The 20,786-nt window shown below is 42.4% G+C and overlaps 1 protein-coding gene across 1 annotated transcript in view; it reads right to left on the bottom strand.

Annotated features, from left to right (window-relative positions):
* Positions 1-255: 255 nt before the first annotated feature.
* Positions 256-20,786, bottom strand: part of FER1L6 (fer-1 like family member 6) — a 116,348-nt gene continuing 95,817 nt past the window's right edge. The window contains 6 exon segments of the mRNA XM_029923322.1: positions 256-850; positions 2,781-2,881; positions 15,446-15,609; positions 17,091-17,332; positions 19,980-20,078; positions 20,595-20,683. Coding sequence (XP_029779182.1) covers positions 667-850; positions 2,781-2,881; positions 15,446-15,609; positions 17,091-17,332; positions 19,980-20,078; positions 20,595-20,683 — 879 coding nt within the window. The 3' untranslated portion in view covers positions 256-666.

The following is a 20,786-nucleotide window of genomic DNA, read 5'->3' as shown; positions in this document are numbered from 1 at the left end:
AGGGGTTTCCTCCAGAACTCATTACTACTGTTGAAAATATTCTGTTAAGTGTTGACTTTGATGGGAAACCAGCAACACCTTCTCTTTAGATGGGAATTTCAACAACGAAGTATGTTAGGTGATATAAAGTTTTCTCCAAGCCAGTTTCACAGCCTGAATAAGTGAACATGTTCTATAAACTACAAGGATTAAATAAGGTTAAGATCTATGGGACAGGTCAAATGTCCGGTAACTTGCTAAAATGTTTTCAGTCTATTTGCTGTAAAAATTTTATTTAAAAGAACATACTTTCAATAAATCTCAGGCCCAGAATTAGATCTCTCAGAATAAAACCAGTTACATGAAGAAAACATTCACCTAAGTCAGTGTGAGATCACCATTGATTACACTGAGGCAAAGGAGTCATAATTTCATGCTGGGAACATGCCTTAAGGCTTGTGAGTTTGAAAGGCGGTGACCAGGTTTGGGGCAGGGAAGGGTCCTTTCCCGTGTCCTCCAAGAAGGGCTGATTTGTCCTTAGACAGAGGGACTGGTTCTTGGGCCCTTTAGGTTCATCCCCTCAGCACCCAGCACAGTGCCTGCACAGAGCACATGTTCTTACACATTTAGAAATGAGGGAGAAGAGAGGATAAACAGAATGGGAGGGTCTGGGTCCTCCAAGATTCTCTAGGAGCCCACGACGATCCTTCGGCTGATGGCTCCGGGCAAGGTATAGATGAAGAGGACCAGAAAGATGATAAGGACAATCAGAATGAAACCGATGATGATGTACTTTTTGTAATTCTTCCAGATGAGGTGGTACAGGCACTTGAAGGGGCTCACAAACCAGGAGAAGGAGGTGTTTGGGCGGCTGCGAGGGAAGCAAGAGAAAATCAGGAAAGAGGCCATGATGTCGACACATGGGATTCTTCAGACCTAAGGGAGTATTTCTGATTCTCACTTTCTAGAGGCCACAAGGAGATGCCTGGGAATGGGGGAGTCCATGTCGCCTTCACACAGGAGCAACCCAACATTCTGGGTGATCATGATTCCTGCATCATTTCAAAGCTTTGTCTAGAGGAGGGAAGAGTCTGACTGCCCTCCATCTGTCCAGCCCTGACCCGCTTAAGCCCCACCTCATCCATGATGCCCTCCTTGACCACCTCCGTTCCTAAATATCCCCCTCCTTCCAAATTCCTATCTCCTCTATCACTTGACTTAGCTCCTTTTTGAACCTAGTATACTGGTCTTCTATTCTATACTCTGTTAACTATTTTAGGAGTCTATGTGTTCTCCCTAAACAGATTGGAAACTCTTAGAAGACAGAGCTTAGGTTTTACATTTCTTCAGTATTCTTCAAAGTGGTGTTTTTTTTTTTAGTAGGTATACATATTAGGAGCTCAACAAATAATTTTGAATTAATGAATAAGTAAGTACTCATTATGTTTCTAACACTATGATAAATCGAAAGTAGGTACAGAGAAGGGACCACTCATCTTCAGATGCTTGGGGTCTCAGGAAGGATAGGGCAAATACAATTTGAAAAAGTATTTTGTATATATATTTCATATCTATATATGTTTACTTTTTGAAGTAGGCTCCACACTAAACATGGGGCTTGAACTCATGACTCTGAGATCAATACTCAGATGCTGGACTGACTGAGCCAGTCATGAGCCCCCACATGTATTTGCTTTTTTAAAAAAATGTTTGGAAAGAGGGAGAGCATGTACAAATGAGAGAGAAGAGCCGGGGGAAGGGGGGTCAGAGAGAGAATATCTTAAGGGGGCTCCCCAATGTGGAATCTCTTAAGAGAGAGAATATCTTAAGGAACCCAACGTGGGGCTCCATCCCACAATGCTGGGATCATGACCTGAGCCGAAATCAAGAGTTGGATGCTTAACTGACTGAGCCACCCAGGCACCCCATATATTTACTTTTTAAAAAAAATTTTTAATTTAAAAAAATTTTTATTTTTGAGAGACAGAGAGTACACACAAGCAGGGGAGAGGCAAACAGGGAGAGGAGCAGAGGAGCCGAAGCAGGCTCTGTTCTGACAACAGCAACCCCAATGCGGGGCTCAAACTCACAAACTGGGAGATCATGACCTAAGCCAAAGGTGAACGCTCAACCAATTGAACCACCAAATGCTCCTGTATTTGCTTTTCAATTGATATGTAACCATGGATTAAATTGAATAAGGTAACCCTTTCTTCTTGTAATTTTACTTCTGGGAATTTATTTTAAAATAATAATTTATGAAAAAGAAAGATTTTTATCATATTACAATGATGGGAAAAGGCAGAAGTAAATTAAATATCCAGTTATGGGGTAGTGACCAAGTTAATTATGGGCCTCAAACCTATAGAATATTCCACAGTATTTAAAAAATCCTAATTATGACCACTATGGCAATAAAGCAAAACTCTGCAGCACAGGATGAATGAAACATTAGGACAATTGTGTATGCATGACTTGAGAACAAGTAGAAACAAATTCATGTAGAAGTCATATTCACATAAAGAAAAGAGTAGAAAATATATACGAAATTATTCTAGAAATGCTAATGTGGGAGTATTACAGAAAAGCACCCTCTTCATTTTCCAAACAGCCTGTATTGTTGTTAGAGTATTTCTCAATTCTGGCAACAAAAAGCTACCTGAATTGGCCGCCACCTGTTGGCTGCCTTCTTGTGGCTCCATTCTCCCAGGGGGACCCTCTAGAGAAATGCCCTGTGATCGGCTATGTGGACTGCAGAGGGCCCTTCCCATTTCTGATGCTCCCACCGCGACCCCACTCACTTGGGCTTGGCCAGGGGCTCTGGCTCCTTCCGGGCTTTTCCGACAGGATTTTTCTCAGCTTCCTCTGCCGTAACCAGGTGGAACTCAGCTTCAACCTTGCCCTGTGCAAAGACAAAAAGTTTCAGTTTCTAGTCCCAAAGAGCTGCCGGGAGCAATGCCAACCTTCTAGACGTGAACAGTGTGGGAGAATGCCAGGAAGTATTCTGACTATTCTGCTGCCTTGAGAAAAATTGTTACCTTTCTGGTTCTGAGAGAAGCCATTTTTATGAGGAACAGTGAAAGCTCTGAAATGATGATGCTGTTGAGTTTTGTGAAGGGAGAGGTCGCACCTGTGCACAGACACACACATACTTGGTTGCATGCGTGATTTCACGTGTAATTGTTCAATCAATCAATATCTGATTAGAGAGACGCAGTGGCTATCAGGGGTGCCTGAGTGGCTCCGTTGGTTAAGCATCTGACTCTTGGTTCCAGCTCAGGTCATGATCTGTTTTGTGAGTTTGAGCCCCTTGCTGGGCTCAGTGCTGACAGCATGGAGACTGCTTGCAATTCTCTCTCTCTGCCCCTCACCCAATCACGCTGTTTCTGTCTCTCAAAAAGAAACTTAAAAAAAAAACCAATAGCAATTAGAAAGGGGACTAATTACATAAGTGACAGAACCCTTTTGAATCTGCTACAGTCTCTCTTTGTCGATTCTCCAGAGGAAATTGGTGGGTGTGGCCCTACATTTGCCAAATGGCTTTTCTGTCATCCTTCATTGTTTTTATTGTCTCCACAAATTGTTTCAGAATTATCCACCTATTCTTATACTTCCTCTTTCCTTCTCCTTCAATAAGAATCAGCCCTTCTGGTTTGAAAATTGTCATGTGCCTCTTCAGAGTGCTGTGTGCGTTACTGGCACTGATCTAAGTCTTGGGTTATCAAAGGATGAGACAGGACCACTGCAGAAATTAAGGGACATTCTTTCTTGTTCATTCAGTCATTCACTACTTTTGGGGATCCCCTGTATGCCAAGAACTGTTCTAGACAATGGGGACTTAATGATTAAGAAAAATAGGATCCTTGGGGTGCCTGGGTGGCTCAGTCAGTTAAGCGTCTGACTCCTGATTTCGGCTGAGGCCATGATCTCACAGTTCGTGAGTTAGAACCCCATGTTGGGCTCTGTGCTGACAGTGCCGAACCTGCTTGGGATTCTCTTTCTCCCTCCTTCTTTGCCCCACTTTCTCGCTCTCTCTCAAAAAAATAAATAAACTAAAAAAAATTTTTTAAGGAAAAAAATGAAAAATAGGATTCCTGATCTCCTGGAGCTCCTGTTCTTGGTGAAGGAGACCCTGTCTCTGCTCCTTTGGTTTTGTGGATTGAAATTCAAGGTAATAGGAGGGACACAGATTGGTAGGGGCCTGGAGGAGCATCATGGAAGTGCTTTAGAACCATGACTGTCCTTAAAGTTTGTCTTTTGGAATAACATGTGGCTGGGGCATAACTTGATTTCTTACCCCAATGAAAAACTTAAGTTTCTGATGATCCAATAGGCCTGTGTTAACTTACCTATTCACCCCCAAAATATCAGGACTCCTTAACAAGCAGGAGGTTGCTGGCAACCACAAAAATGTAATCATGGGATAAATTAGAGAGGAGTACTGAATCTGGGGGGTGAGGAGGGGGTTGAAGCCAGAGAAGAGAGGTGGTGTCACTGTCTGAATTAGTCAAGAAATGCAGTGGGCTTCTTCCAAGTGAAGCCATGACTCCAAATCTAGGGGGTCTCATCCATTCTTTAGACTACAACCCTGGCCCAACTCAGAACACATTACATATCCAATGATCCAGAATGTTCCTTAAAAGTATGTATATATATACATACTTTTATGTATATATTTTATATATATATATAGTCTCTCATTTCTGTTGATATATCTTGATGTCAGAGATAATGACTTGCATATGTAGGTACTGAGGAAATATTTGAAAACCAGGAAAGAAGGAATATAAAGCTTCCGTCCATCCTCGTCACCCCACGCCACTCTGCCTGTGTCAGCAGTAAAGTATAGTACTATGTAACTCTAACTGTGACTGTGATGCTTTATCGGATGCCCACTTGCCTTGGTCCTTTCAATTGATCCAACAACCAATCTCAGCAACAAGCAAAGTAGCTCTCCTTTTGATCAATGGAGAAATGAAGCAATGGAGATCAAATAACTTTCCCAAGGTCACACAGGCAATAAGCCAAGCAACTGGAACTTGAACTGAGGTCTGTACCACGCCAAAGCTCATGCTCTTTCCATGACCGCAGGCTGCCTTCCAACGTCGTCATGCATTTGCCCAATAATTGGATTAGAAGTTTTACAAGGACCTTCCTAACTCTAACATGAAATGATTGGCTCATGGTCTTCATAATTATTACTTAAAGGCACTTATCTTCTTGGGCCTCAGATTCCATATCTGTCCAATGGCCAGATGTGCTTTAATGCAAAGTCTAGGTTTCATGAAAGACAGGAGCCCCTGCAAGGCTTGATGGCTGGGAGAAACCCAAGAGGCCAGCCCACCACTCATGGCAGAGAAATTTCCAATATGCAGAAAGGGCTTATTTCCAGAGGTCTTTCAGAGGTGACCTAAGCTCTACTGAGCAGTATATTTATATGCTAGGGATGGCATCCAAATCCTCTGTATTTGAAAGAGACTCAGCTTAAGAGTTGCTAATGAATTACTGGGCTCCAGAATTTTGGAAGAGAGGACCAGAGTCACCCGTGGATAAGTTAGGCCCAGAGGAAAGGGGTCACAGCTGCCTTTTCTCGTGTCCACTGTTGAATGATCGGGTCAGCTGCTGGGTTGTATAACTTGCATGGTGCTTCACACGTACATTATTCCACTTAAACCTTCTGACAGCTGGCAAAGTAGACAACATTTTTATTCCCATTCTACAGCCAAGGAAACCAAGATGATGTCAGCTAACTTGTTTTACAAAGCCAGGACTTGCACCAAGGTACTATGACCAAATCATATCCTCTGCTATTTAATGGGTCCAAGAGTCCCTTTTTTGTGGAAAAGAAGCAAGCTACTTATTTAACAATGAATAAGTTGTTTTTTTTGGAATGTTCAGGAGAAGCTCTTTAGTCATGGCCCTGGCATTATAACATGTTTTTGGCTTCCATCTAAGGGATGACCTTGGGTAGCATAAGGCTTATAATTGTGTAGCATAGCATAGCATAGTGTAAAAAGTTGAATGAAATAGGGTTTGGTGCCAACAGATCTGCATTTGAAACTCGCCTCTACCATTTACTAGCGGCATGGCCTTGGGTGAGTTACCTGCTTCTGTCTCACTGTCCTGAAGATGTTAATAGTCTGTACCTCACAGATTTGCTTTGAAAAATAAATGAAATAACATATATAGAGTGCTCAACCTAGTGCCTTGTAAATAGTAAACTCTTAAAAACTTACAGTTGCTACCTTCAACACTATTTCATGGAGGGAAACACATAATTCGATAGGAAACATCTTCTCCCCTATAGAGAACACCCAGAGAAAATCCAGATTCCCACAGGGGGGAAAATGCAAAGAAAATTGAAGCAGAGAATATGAAATTAATTCTGCCCTAGGCATAGAAGTCATTGGTTATTATGAAAAGTCTTGCCCCCACTTCACCACCCTGCTTGAGTGGTCACAAAGCATTTTTCTGATATCACGCAGGCAGCAGGATGAAAGTGTTTACTGACATTCTGATAAATGCCACTCCTCATTCCATATCTCTCCACACACAGGTTTTCCAGTTTTATTTTAATTATTGATATTCAACCAAGCACCAAGGAGAGGTCTTAAGCTAATAATATCTTCCAAATGTAATTTTCAATCAGAGCTAGAAAAAAAAAAGGACAGGTTGGGAGACTATCTATTAACCTAATGACATCTACAGATGGAAGAAAATGTTAAGGGGAAAGGTCCTGAAAAGACTAGATTTGTTGTACCAAGTGTGTTATTTATGGGCTTCAAACTTCACCCAGCTCCGAAGTGGATGCCCTGGGGAAAGGTGGTGGTCCTTTAGGTCAGACATGCCTTCTTCACCAATAATGATTGCTAATTAAAACAGGACTCTTGGGGCCTGTGGATGACTCAGTCAGTTAAATGTCAGACTCTTGATTTCAGTTCAGGTTGCGATCTCATGGTCATGAGGTCGAACCCCATGTCAGGCTCTGTGTGAGCATGGAGGTTGCTTGGAATTCTCGCCTTCCCTCTTTCTCTGCCCCTCCCCTGCTACTTGCACTCTTTTTTTTCAAAAATAAATAAACATTTTTTAAAAACCATGACTCTCACTGGTATGAGATAAAGCATTTTCATACTTTAATGGTGGGGATGTGTGTGGCAAAGTAGGAAGAGGAACACACATGTATACATACATGTACATACACACAAATATGCATGCATACATATAATGCCCATGTAAGTGTGTGTTTATTACCTTATATAATCATTCTCTGGACCTAGGAATGCCATTCGAGGGCAGATAAATTAAGGAGACAATTCAAAACTCAGAAAAAGCTTAATATGCAAAGCACAGTCATTGTTCTGTTGGATGTTCAAATTGTCCTATTTGTCACCATGATATGTCCCAGGCTCGTCTTGTATTCTATATGTCCTAGACCTGGAGTCAGCCAAAGATGCCTGTTCTTTCAGTAGAGACTGGTATTTAGAAACCAGGGTCCAGGTGCTAGGAGTCATCTTGCCACTCAGTGATTTTATTTCCAGGTCATTTTCAGAACTAGAAAAAAAATATTTTTAAATACATATGTCCATAGTCATCCCAGGGGGAAAGATGCAAGGTAAAAACAAAATCTCTTTTTTTGGTTTGTCTTATACCAATTCTTGATTTGAAAATGTGTTAATGGAGAGAATTAAACATTTATCCTTTTTTTTTTTGAAGAGGTGGTGACTATAATTTATTTCCATTTGCTGAGAGAAAGCTCTTAACAGATGAATTCTTACAAATAAATGGAAAAAGAGTGATAGAACTAGATACATAGATAGATGATAGGGATATATTGATAGATGGATGGGTGAATGGGTGGATAGCTAGATGATAGGTAGATAGGGATGGATGGATGGATAGATGAAACAAAGGAAGGGAAGAAGGAAGGAATGGGTAAAGAAGGAAGAAGGGATTAGAAAAATCATTTTGCAACACTAATGAAATAATCAAGATCACCAGTGGGTGAAAGGTGGTGGCAGGACACTAATTTCCCCATGTGCCTAAGTGTCACCCACTGGCTATTTGCTGATTGCAAAGAGGAAAATGTACCTTTACACTGAAGAGATCTCATGGTTGCCAACATGATCAAGTGAGCGAACACAGCATCACCACTAGTGAGGCCATCTGAGGGCATGTGCTTCCTGGCAAGATTCAATATGAAATAAACAGTACCAGGTCTTAAGTATTCTTACCAGAAATATTTAACCTGAACCTGATAATGCCATTATACCTAACTTCTGGTTCACAAGAAATACATGGTGAAGGGGCACCTGGGTGGCTCAGTCGGTTGAGTGTTGGCTTTGGCACAGGTCATGATCTCACGGTGTGGGTTCGAGCCCCACGTCGGGCTCTGTGCTGGCAGCTAGCTCAGAGCCTGGAGCCTGTTTCAGATTCCGTGTCTCCCTCTCTCTCTGACCCTCTCCTGCTCATGCTGTCTCTCTCTGTCTCTTAAAAATAAATTTAAAAACATTAAAAAAAAGAAATACAGGGTCAAGAGAGTAAGATAAGTTATGTCATGAGAAAACAATGGGGCAAGGCAGGACTATTTTCATCAAATAATGTCATGCGGGGAAAAATGGGAGAGGACTGTTCTAAACAGACCAAAGCAACACATAAACTATGACTGAATCTTGTTTTGAAAAAAGAAAAGTTATAATATACATTCTGAGGGTAACAGGGTATCCCTCTAATAGCTGGAAAAATGAAATATGGCATGGATATCAGATTAGGTAATCATTATTAACTTCATACATGTCATGATGGCATTGTGGTCAGATCCAAGAATGGCCATCTTCTTAGGGGATGCATGCTGAAGTATTCCCACAGGCCCCATGCCAACAAGACAAGACTTAATACCTCCCTCACCAGAGTCCCCTCCCTAACCCAGGAATGTAACCTCCAATCAGCTAATATGGAATTTCAACCTGGAAATTTATCGGTAGACCTCCTTTTGTTCTTCTTAGGAGGACTCCTTGCTCAAATAATGCATTTCTTTCTTATTAATAAAATCCTTTTTTATGCCCTCTCTTTGCCTTTTAAAACCTTCCTTTTGTTTAACTTGGGAGAGTTCCCCTACATGCTAGATAGACGCTGGTCTATTCATGAATTGTTTAATAACACCAATTAGATAGTTAAATTTATGTTTGAATTCTTTTTTAATAGGGTTCAGTGTCAGAATGTCTACAATTTACTCTCAAATGGTTCAGCCAGTAAGTATGTGTGTGTGTGGAGAGGAGAGATACTTATGTGTAGAAAAAATCAGTACAGCAAAGTATTAATGGGTGTTAAATCTATGTGTGGATATAGGGTTGATCATTGTCCTATTCTTTCAACTTTTCCACCCACTTAACTTTTTTAAATGAATAAATGTTGAGGAAGAACACGAAGATTAAACTATTTTGAGCATTTCTATTTTGAGAATAAGGAGTTGATAATAACACATAATATAATGTAAGGGATGCTTATTAGAACATCAAGCCTCCCCCCCAAAGACATTATTTTTAATATGGAATGATTACTACTATGTAAAATTAACCAAAATCTACACAAATTGGGAACAACCAAAACATTAGCAATAGCTTTCTTTGGGTTGTGTGCACGTGGGTACTATTTCTTTCCTTCTACATTCTTGTGTCTTTTAAATATCTTACAAATGCATATTACCTACTCTGTCTTAAAATAATCTTCACATGAAAATACTTACCCATTCTGCTCCTAGGGAATCTGAATTTGTTACATGCTACTTAGATGATCTGTGTGTCTACCACCTCCTCAGCTGAGCTGGGAACTTCTGGATGCCAGGGATTTATTTGTCTTATTCATTGTTGAACCTTCACCATCTAGTGAATGAGTGTGTGGCTATAATAGATACTGATCATTGTTTTCACACTAAACTAGAAATACAGATACCTCCCTTTTAACTTTAGTTGTTGGTGTTCTTGAGACTTAGCTGGGCTATTTAGCAGCCAGTTTATGGGATTAACCTGTAAAAGAAACGTCTTGATCTTCAGCTTCTAAAGAAGTGACTTCTTCAAAGGTTTCTTTTAGTAGGATAACTACTAAATATATAAAAGGCACAGTGCAATGTGTCTCATGAAGCACCTGTTCAGTACACATTCCCTTTGTCCCAAGGGGGGAAATCCCACCTGGAGATGTTCTTCCCTCACTAGAAGGACAGCCACACTCCACACTAGGAGCTTTGTGATCCAAATGTCTAAGTTACACAGCCTGAGGGGACAGATAAACAGCTTTAAAAATAAGCCTGGCAGGTGGCAGGGGCTGTAAGCAAATCCCTGCCCGACACCCGGTGACTGGGATGGAGCGGTGACCTCCTGACTGCTGGCTTTGGGAAGCGGGGGGGGGGGGGGGTGTTCGGAAGCAGAGGGTGCCCGTACTGGAAGGGCACCTTGGAGGCGCCCAGTCCAACCCGCTCCTTTTATAGACGTGGGGACTTGAGATTTGGAGACCGAAGGACCTCTGGAAGTGGTGGACCCCGACAGAGGTTTTCCATTTCACCACTTTACTCCCGCTGGCCCAGCTCACTGCCCACGGGGAGGGGGCTACTGGTTTAGCTTCCTTGGTGTTACTGGTTCCTTTAGGAGAGAGAGGATGAAGGGGATTCCGGGCTGCCCAGTGGTGTGGATGAGATCAATTCTCACTTTCCCTTTAAGATGTGTAAGGACAAAACCGAATTAAAAATAAAAAATAAGAGGCTTACCATTTCCTGTGGAAAATAAAGGAAGAGATTTCCCTCTCCTTTTTCTAAGAGCGTTGCTGTAGAAAATGTAATTGTAAGCCCTTTCATCTCTCTTGGAAGTGGGTATAAATCCTTTTAAGTACTAGATAGGCACTTTGTCTTTAATTCCCAGGAACTGCCCTTTCCCAAAGACCTGGGAGCCATCTCTTTGAAAATTAAACATCAAGGGGGGACTCCTACCACCCAGTTTCTATGGGTGCCTGCCTCCAAGCTGCCTGCTTGAGGCTGATTCCCTAATTTTTGTCCCCCCTCAATATCTCCCTTAACAAGTCATATAGGACGCCCTACTTCTTGTCACTCCACCTGCCAACAACCTCCAATCAGAGCAAACCTGAAATCTCTTTTTTCCACTATGAAGCTTCCCTACTCCCCTGTTCTTTGCACCAAACCTGAATGACGGTTGTCGGTAGCTGACTCTTGTCATGGTAAGCACTAAATAAAGAGCCTGTTCTCATTCAGTAGTCTCCATTTCTTTTCATGGTTCTAAACACTTAATGTATATGAACTCCTTTATCTGCTAAAACCCCAAGAGATATGTACATGCTATCAATCCCTATTTTATAGATAAGGAAGGTAAGGCACAGAGAGGTTAAGTAACTTGCCTCATGTCACACAGCTAGTTAGGAGAGGACAGGATTCAAAACTTAGCCATCTGTTTCTGCAATCTTTGGTGTTAACCATGCATAATACTTAAGGTAGTCTAGAAAATCAGACTCTCACAACCTAAACACCCCTTCATGCATTCTCCAGATGTCCTCAAACGACCTATCTGTATCCTCTGAACCTCCCACCATTAAAACCTACCTGTCTTCTCTTTTATTTCTTTGGCACATTGTTCTCTGGTTTCTACAGTGACACTCAGTCTTATAAATAAATGTGTGTTGATATATTTATTTTCAAAGAGTATTTGTTGAACACTTTCTATGTACTTACTATGCAGAATAAAAAGAGAGGAAATCATATAATCTCTTCGATCATTGGGTCAGTGTCCTAATTGTTTCTGAATTGATTGATTCATTCAGTAAAAAATTTATTGAGCAGGTACTATGTGCCAGACACCATGGTAGACACTAAAAATTCCGCAAAGGAACAGAAAGGGAAAGCACAGTCTCTGGCCTCAGGTTGCTTCTGGCAGAGGAACAAGGACATATACAGACAATCGCAAATCTGTGTGACCAGAGCTATGGAAGCACGGAGGCCACCAAGCCTATTCCGGGCGAGGGTCTCAGGGAGGCTTCCCAGAGGGGGTGACTGCTCAAAAGAGTCTCAAAATACTTAAGGGGGAGGAGTTTTCCCAGAGAAGAAGGGAGCCCAGGCATTCCAGGCAGAAGCACCAGTTGACACAAAAGCAAGGGTGTGGGACGGAACAGGGAGTGGCTGGGGAAAAAGAGTGACTGAGGATGGCTGGCACAGTTGGAGGCGACCCGTGAAAGGTGGAGTTATGAAGGCTTCCAGAGTCTAACACATGCTGTCTCCACCGGCTTCCTCCCCACTCGCTCCACAGCGCATGCTAACCTGTGTCTGTCGGCACCATTCTGCCAACACTACTTTTTATTTTTTATTTATTTGTTTTTTATTTTTATTTATTTTTTTGAGAGAGAGAGAGAGAGAGAGAGCAAGCAGGGGAAAGGCAGAGAGAGGGGCGTGGACAGAGGATCTGAAGCAGACTCTACACTGACAGTAGTGAGCCCAATGCGGGGCTCAAACTCATGAACCTTGAGATCATGACCTGACCTAAAGTCAGATACTCAACTGACTGAGCCATCCAGGTGCCCTGAGTCTTGCATTTTAAATATTGAGATATAATTCCCATACCATACAGTTTACCCTCTTAATGTGCACAAGTAGATCTTACTATACTCACAAAGTTGTACAGCCATCAGCACTGATTCCAGAACATTTTTATCAAAAAGAAATCCTCTACCAGTCGTCAGTCACTGCATTCCCCTTCCCTCCAGCCCCTGGCAACCACCAATCTACTTTCTATGGGGTTGCCTATTCTGGACATTTCCTATAAGTGGAGTCATATTGTACATGGTCTTGTGTGACTGCCTTCTTTCACTGACCATAATGTTTTCAAGGCCCATTCGTATTGAAGCCTGTATCAGCACTTTATTCCTTTTTATGGCTGAATTATGGCCCACTGTATGGCTATATCATCTTTTGTTTATCCATTTATCAGTTGGGGGACATTTGGACACTTCCACCGTTGGGCTGTTATGAACAGTGCTGCTCTCAGCCTTTACAACACTGCTTTTCAAAAGGTGGCCATGACCTCCAAGTTGCTAAAGCCAATGGACAACTTCTCGGCTTCTTATATGGCCACTCAAGGGCATCTGACACAGTAACCCAACTGTCCTTCTCACAAGGGTCTCTTCCCTGGGTTTATGTTTCAGGCGCATTTTTATCATTTTCTTCCTACGTTTCTGCCTAGTTCTTCTCTTTCTCCAATTGTGCCCCTCTCCCACTCACTGTCCATAAAAGCAATGAGGATGTGTGATTCCTGTGTTAGTCAGATCCTCTCACCTTCCTGCTGGAGACCATTCAGTGGCTTCCCATTGCTCTGAGAATAAAACACAAAGTTTTCAATATGACGTCTGCTGTCTGCATGATCTGGGTCTGGTTTCTCCTCTGCTTCACCCTCACTGCTCATCATGCTCTAGTCACGGTGGGCACGGCCGGAGGGAGGGCTGGTTTGTTTGTATTTTAGTTTCTCCCTCTCACCAAATGTATTCTCACCTCAGGGCCTCTGCCTGTGGTGTCTACTTGGTAACAACACATTTCCTCCTGTGTTTTTCTGACAGCTCACTACTTTTCCTTCTTCAGACCTCAACCTAAAAGTTTCATAGTCACGGAAAGGCCTCCAACCGCCATGTGGAGTACTAATACCACACTCGATATGCTGGAATTCAGCATGTTGTTTCCGCCCCAGCCTTTGCCTTAAGTATTTCCTTTCTTGGTGTGCGTGTGAGTGACAGCATTTGTGTGCGTCAGTCTTTGACACGGGACTGTACATCTCACTCCATGCTGGCAGAGACTATGTCTGTTATTACTCATATTGTATTCCCAGGTCCTATTACTTAATAGATGCTCAACAAATATGTGTTGAATGAAATGAAAGAAGTGACACGGAAGATAAAAAAGAGAGTCAACTAGGATCAAATGAAATAACAGAAGGGGTCTGAACATATTTGTCAAAGTCTAAAGGGCTATAAAAATGGAATAAATGACTGCCATTATGTAATCATGAATATATAATTACTGTTGATTATTTTATAGAAAGAGCAATGATGTCAAAAGACACGACTTTGGCCTTGGGGGACTTGGCAATCCCATTTCCCAACTTTGCACTGCACTCTGGCAACTCTGACCAGTGGGCATGTAGCCTTCCACGTGGGGACACTTGATGCCTCCATGTTGAGCTCCTTGTGATTCCTCTACTTGAAGTAGTTATCTATCCTCTTCTTCATCAAGAAAATGACTTGTCATCATCCTTTGTTCTTGAAAAATTGATGCTCTGCTTGACCTCTGACATCCTCAGAGAGAATTAGGTCCCCTCCCTACACTTGGACTACTTCATGCACGATGGGGTTATTGACACATCCGTCCCTCTCACTAGACTCTAAGCTGGTTGAACACAGTGACCATATTTCCTTCACTTCTGAATCCACCCATGCATCAATCAATTCACTGACCAAGCATCTATAATGCACTAAGCAGAGTACAGAGGCAGCCATGCAATAAATCCTCAAAGTATACTTGGCTGGAGCAGGAAGAATGACCCTGCCTCCAGCCTCCTTCTCTTGGCCCAACCTCACCAATCAGAGGGGGTTCAACTGAGAACAGCAAGAAGAGAAAACCTCCCCCAAAACACAGTAAGACTAGGTGCCATAGAGTCAGGCCAGCAGCAGCCATTTACCGAGTCAGGTGCAAAAGGAGTCCTTGCCTCATACCCACTGCACCCCTAGAGCAGCGAGAGGAAATCAGGTGCGACCACAAGGGACCCAACCCAGGTGTGCTTTGGCCACTGAGCACAGGAGAAGAGGGGAGAACGTGTTCTCTCCAGAAGGAGGAGGCAGCACGGAGAGGGGCCACCAATGCGGTCCCTTTTCTCAACCCCGCCCATCATGTGGGTCATCCGCTGTCCCTTCCGGAAGACCAAGAAGGCTGCAAGAATTTCCCAACGTCTGTGAAGGGTTGAGTCCCTGCAGCGTGTGCGGTACGGACCAGGCTGGCGATGCTGGGAAAATGGAAACAGCTCTCCCTGCCGCCACCCTCTCAGGAGAATTTAAAAAGTCTGGATCACTCTTAAAATTGAGTCTCTGCATTTAAAGGCGAAGGGATGAAGTCATTCCATTAAAACTGTACATTAGTGAAGACTTCATGCATAATTTCAAGAAATGTGGAAATAAAAAATAATGCCAGGAGCATACATTCAAGCCAAGAGGTTAGAAAACCACCCTGACATGGCTATTAAATCAAGGATGCTGAAATACAGAAGCTTAATGCATTTAGAAAGTTTTCAAAATTTTTTCTTCTCAGCGGAACCTTTGCCCTAAAGCACTCTGTGTCACTTCAAAGCTCTTGAGTTAAAGTTAACAAAATGACTCATTTACAGAGCACAGTGGCCCCGTCTGCCTCCCCACCCCGTCTTCTACAGCTGTCACTTACCGTGAGTTCTTTGCTTTTAGCAAACGGCCACCAGCCCCGCACGCGCTTTTGCTGAAATATGGAGATCTTGCTCTCCTCACTCGCATTTTCAAACTTGGCGAGATCACAGGCTTTGGCAGTCTTGGCTGCTCGGGGGAAACTATTGAGGTTTAATTCCAGGGAGCCTGTGAAGAAATGCCCTTAACAGTTACAGAAGGGCTTTAGAATTCATCACTACCAATTATTTGCCCACACGCTCGCTCATTCATCCATTCATTCATTCATCCATTCACTTGCTAGTCATTCAGCCAGTACCACATGAAATCACTAGCATGTGCTAGGTTTTGGGGATGCAAATATGACCACGCCATGTACCAAATGTGGTATGGTAGACAGGGCTGGAGCTACAATGTATCTTTTGAGTCTCAGTTTCAGGTGTTGTCACTGCTGGGCATCTTATCTACTCCCTGAGTGCGTGGGGATTATGTGCCTATCCTCCGAGCTCTCCTCTGCCTTAGCGTGGATCCGCCTACAAGAACCTCCTCCCCAGCTCCCTTTCCTCTTTGAGTCCACTAACCTCCTCCAGGTGGGGGACTAAGTCTTACCGTCATTATAGCTACTATCCAAGACTGAGCGGGCTCTCTCAAAGTCTTTTCAATGAGTGAATGTTACGGAAGGTAAGATAATGACATGAGAGTATTTCATATCTCTTTCTTTAATAGCCTTTCCCTATTACAGAAATAATATTTGTTCATTGTGAGCATTTAGAGCATGTGCATGAGCAAGATATTAATAGAAAAGTTTTCCATAATTCCACTGCCCCAAATTTGACCACTGCTCATTAGTTCTTATCCTCTGACAATCATTGTTTCTTTGCCTGTCCCTGATTATCTCTGTCTCTGATACATATAAACATATATTTTACAGAAAGGAGATCTTCTTTTCTACACTCTTTTTTCATTTAATGCATCCTGTGTAACTTCTAACTCATGAAATGAATATTTTTAATGGCTGCAGGATGATCCCTTATTGAGTGCTTATTATGTATGAGTTTTCAAATTATATTACCACATGTACAGCTCCAAACACTCTCTGAGGTATGTAATATTACTCTCCCCATTTTACAGCTGGAGAAAACTAAGGTACAGAGGGGACTAGTGATGAGCTCAAAATTTAACAGCTTCTCAGCGGTAGAGCAAAGATGATTTTGAGTCTGTCTGAAAATGTATCTTCTGGGGCACCTGGGTGGCTCAGTTAGTTAAGCTTCTGACTTTGGCTCAGGTCATGATCTCGTGGTTTGTGAGTTTGAACCCCACATTGGGCTCTGTGCTAACAGCTTGGAGCCTGGAACCTGCTTCAGATTCTGTGTCTCCCTCTCTATCTGCCCCTGCCCCAGTTGTATGCTCTCTCTCTCAATCTCTCTCAAAAATAAATAAATAAATAAATAAATAAATAAATAAATAAATAATGTATCTTCCACCATAAGGATGCACTGTAACTTACTCAGCCAATCCCCTATGAATGGTTATTTGGAGTGTTTCTAAATTTTTTGCTATCATAATAAATTGCAGTGAGATTATCTTTGTAGCTAAATCAGACCAAACTCTCCCAAAACTGGGACAAAACCCTTAACATTAATGTGAGCTTTACGAAGCCACCAGCTTACCCAGAAAGTCATCTGAGGACAACGTTTCAAAATCCCAAACCTGAAGCACCAACACGGCGGGTGTCTTACACTCCATCTTCTCTAAGGAAAAGATGTTTTCTCTCTTCGTAATAACCATTTGCTTCTCAGCTGGGAGGTACTGAAATGGAAACAGGAAGCGCCAGTTGAAATTCCCCTCGCCAGTCAAGGAGTTGTAATGCACATCTGTCTCCTGCTTGTCATCTTCCAAACCCTTTATCCACCTGAATGAAGATAGAAAGGAAATTATGGACTCAGTACATTTATTCAGGCATCAGTATAATCAAGAGTGATTTAACTAGTTTCAATGTGGTCACAGATCATAGTTTTTAAATTATGATATAGTTTGATTCAGATGGAAGTTTCCATTGAACCTGAAAGAGATAAATAGGAGTCAAAGGGTCTGGAACAGAAACAAGATTATCATTCCAAGCTAGATTTGGGCAATGTCTTTCATTGCTCTGGGATAGCCCTGAAGCCCCATGAAATAAAGAAGGAAAACTCAGGGGTGCCCGGGTGGCTCAGCCAGTTAAGCATATGGCTCTTGGTTTCGGCTCAGGTCATGATCTCATGGTTCATGAGTTTGAGCCCCACATTAGGCTCTGTGCTGACAGTGTGGAGCCTGCTTAAGATTCTCTCTCTCTGCCGTTCCCCCACCTCTCTTAAAATAAATAAATAAACATTAAAAAAAAAGAGGGAACACTCAGGAAATGTGAAGGGCAAATGTAATCTGAGTTTCCTCTCCCTCTGGGGACTCTTAATGAGGGTACCACCTCTGCACCCATTGCCCTGGGGCCTCTATAATTGGCCTGCTTTAGACTCGTGGTATCAGGCCTATGATTGGCCCCCTCCTCTCTGGTTCTGGGCCTCAAAAATACCCAGAGACCTGTATTAATGTGGCAGGGAGGGCAGAAGCCTATCTGCACCCTCTTGGATTCTAATCCTGGCTCTGCCATTACTACCTGGAAAGCCATGGATAAGTTATCTAACCTCCCTGTGCCTCTATTTCATCTGGAAAGTGGAAGTAAAGACAGTACTTAGTTGATAGGGTTGCTCTGAAGTATTATAAGTGCTTTGTGTCCTCCTAATTTTATATAATGTTATTTTCTCTTAGTATCATCTGGTCTTCCTCCTCCATCCTCAGTATAGAGTAAGCTACAATTAATACATCTTCCCCTAGTACTTCATCCATGGTGAATTATTGAGAAAATAGGTGGTTTTAATTCAAATTAATTGATAATTCCAAACCAATTGCTTTCTGAAAGCAGACATCCCTTCCCCACATGTCAGGGAAGGATAAAGAACTTCCACATCCCAGAGGAGCAGTACCACTCAGGGGGTGGATGAATTATTTAGGTAAAGATGGTGCTCCCTCAACCAATCCATATGTGGTATCCGTTATGAGGCAAGGAGCGTGCTAGTTGTTAGAGGAGTGATGGGCGCACACAGAGATGGTCTTTGCCTTCATAGAGTTATAGCCATAGAGGGAAGGGGAAGAGGGATGGAGGCGGGTGGCAGAAATCACTACTGAGAAATGTCAAAAGACTCCGTGGTAGCACCTTATAACAAGGGAAAGAAGCTCAGCATGACCAGAGAGCAGAAAACAAGATGGGGCTGGAGAGACAGGAGGGGCTAGTCATATAGGATATTTTAGGACATATTAGGGAGCTGAATCTTTATCCAGAGAAAATAGAATGTTACTAAAGACTTTAAAGTATAGGGTTGATTTGATCAGATTATGCTTTGAAAAGATAACCCATGTTTCTTTGTTTTTAAATTTTTTAAATTTATTTTTGAGAACAGAGAGAGAGAGCGAGCAGGGAAGGGTCAGAGAGGGAGGGAGATACAGAATCTGAAGACAGCCTCCAGGCTCTGAGCTAGCTGTCAGCACAGAGCCTATGCGGGGCTTGAACCTATGAACCATGAGATCATGACCTGAGCCAAAGTCAGGTAATTAAACGACTGAGCCCCCCAGGTACCCCAAGATAACCCAAGTTTCAACATAGAGAACAAGTTACTGGAGGTAAGAGTGAATATGGAGAGACCAAGCCACATGGTATTGGTACTTCAGCGGCCCCAGCGAGAGAAATGATGGAGGGAGATACTATGATTGTGGTGTAGTGAAGACAGGGAGAATGGACAGTGACAATGACTCTTGGGGAAGCAAAATGGACAGGATTCAATGGCATACTAGAAATGGAGTCAACAAAGAAAAATGTTTCTTGGGGAAGGCAAAGCGATACCAAAATGAGGTGAAATAGTTCACTACTTCTGAGATGGGTTTTACCCAAGGGGACATCTTTGAATCACTTTACCACCTCATTTCCCTCCATGATTAAGGGCTCAAGGGAAGTCTACCAAAGTGTTTGTGTCATAACCAACATGAGAGAGAGGGAGAGAGGGAGGGTGGGGGAGCGGGAGAGAGAGAGGGAAAATGTAGTTTCCTGAGTTCTAGGTTACCATCTTTCCTTTCAGTAGAACTATCAAAAAGTAAGGTATGACTTTTAGCTTCTGTATTAATCTTACAATGTTCTTAACACTGAATCTCTCATCAATTGTGCCACATCTCTCTACTTGCTTCAGGTGTAAAGGTATTTGAATGTCACTCAAAAAGTTTAGGTATCCAATATTTAACTGAAAGAGACATTTCTTTAATAAGATTTCCTCACAAAAATATATTTATAAGATAAAGATTCTTAGCAAAGTGACCAAATAATATCTGACAAAGAAAGTGACGTTGTCTAAGAAGGTAAGATGGACTCCTTCTGTGGGAGGTGGGTGGAGTACCTTCCAGGAGGCACAGGTTCAGACAGGGGTTTAAGGAGGAAGGAGGAGAAGAAAAGGGGGTATGGGGTTTGTTGATGACCTTACCCTTTAACATAAATATCACTTGACTTTTGTCCTGTGAAGATATTCTCATCCTCTAAAATGACATCTTCAGTGTTCCAGACGGTTACTCTCAATTCATACCTGAGATAAGGGAAGGCGGCATTAGGCTAAAGACATTGAAAGCTGAGTCAGCTGGTGTCTATGGGATTCTGGAATTCCTGTGAGTCTGTAGGCTTCCCCAATATTACCAAGTTCAAAAATATCAACACTTAAGGCCTTGGTTCCATCCAAACCAAGTGTCCCAGCTTGAATCACCAAGAACATAAAGCTCTCTAAGCAGAAATTCCCTCCATTAGCTGATGTTTTCCAGAATGTTGCAGAATATTGAAACTCAGCAGCCCCTACACAAAATAGGGGCCACCATTTCACTCATCACCACTGTTAGTAGTTAGCATTGCCCTACTGTGGGCATTACTGTAGTGACAGTAATGGCCAGATGGAAATGAGATATGAGTATCAAGTACTAACTTATCAATGTAACTGATGTTATTGTAACATCAGAATCAATGCAAGAATCGATGTCATTGATCAAGTGTCATGATCTTTTAGTCTGCTACCAGGTCTCTTCCCATGAAGGGAGGGCTGCAGATGACTTACCCTTTTGGTTGCCTTGGCGAAATGTCAACTGGAGGTCCAGGTTGAGGCATATCTTTGGGAAACATGTCCACCCACATCTGCAGGCGGCCCTTTTTAAGAAAAGATCTCCTTTAACTCTGATGGGGGTAGCACATGGGCAACTGACTTCATGGTTTAAACAGATCCCTTTACTAGAAATGGATATTAGCTATA

Source organism: Suricata suricatta, chromosome 15, assembly GCF_006229205.1.
Source record: "Suricata suricatta isolate VVHF042 chromosome 15, meerkat_22Aug2017_6uvM2_HiC, whole genome shotgun sequence".
Classification (NCBI taxonomy): Eukaryota; Metazoa; Chordata; class Mammalia; order Carnivora; family Herpestidae; genus Suricata; species Suricata suricatta.
This window is presented reverse-complemented; position numbering and strand designations above follow the sequence as displayed.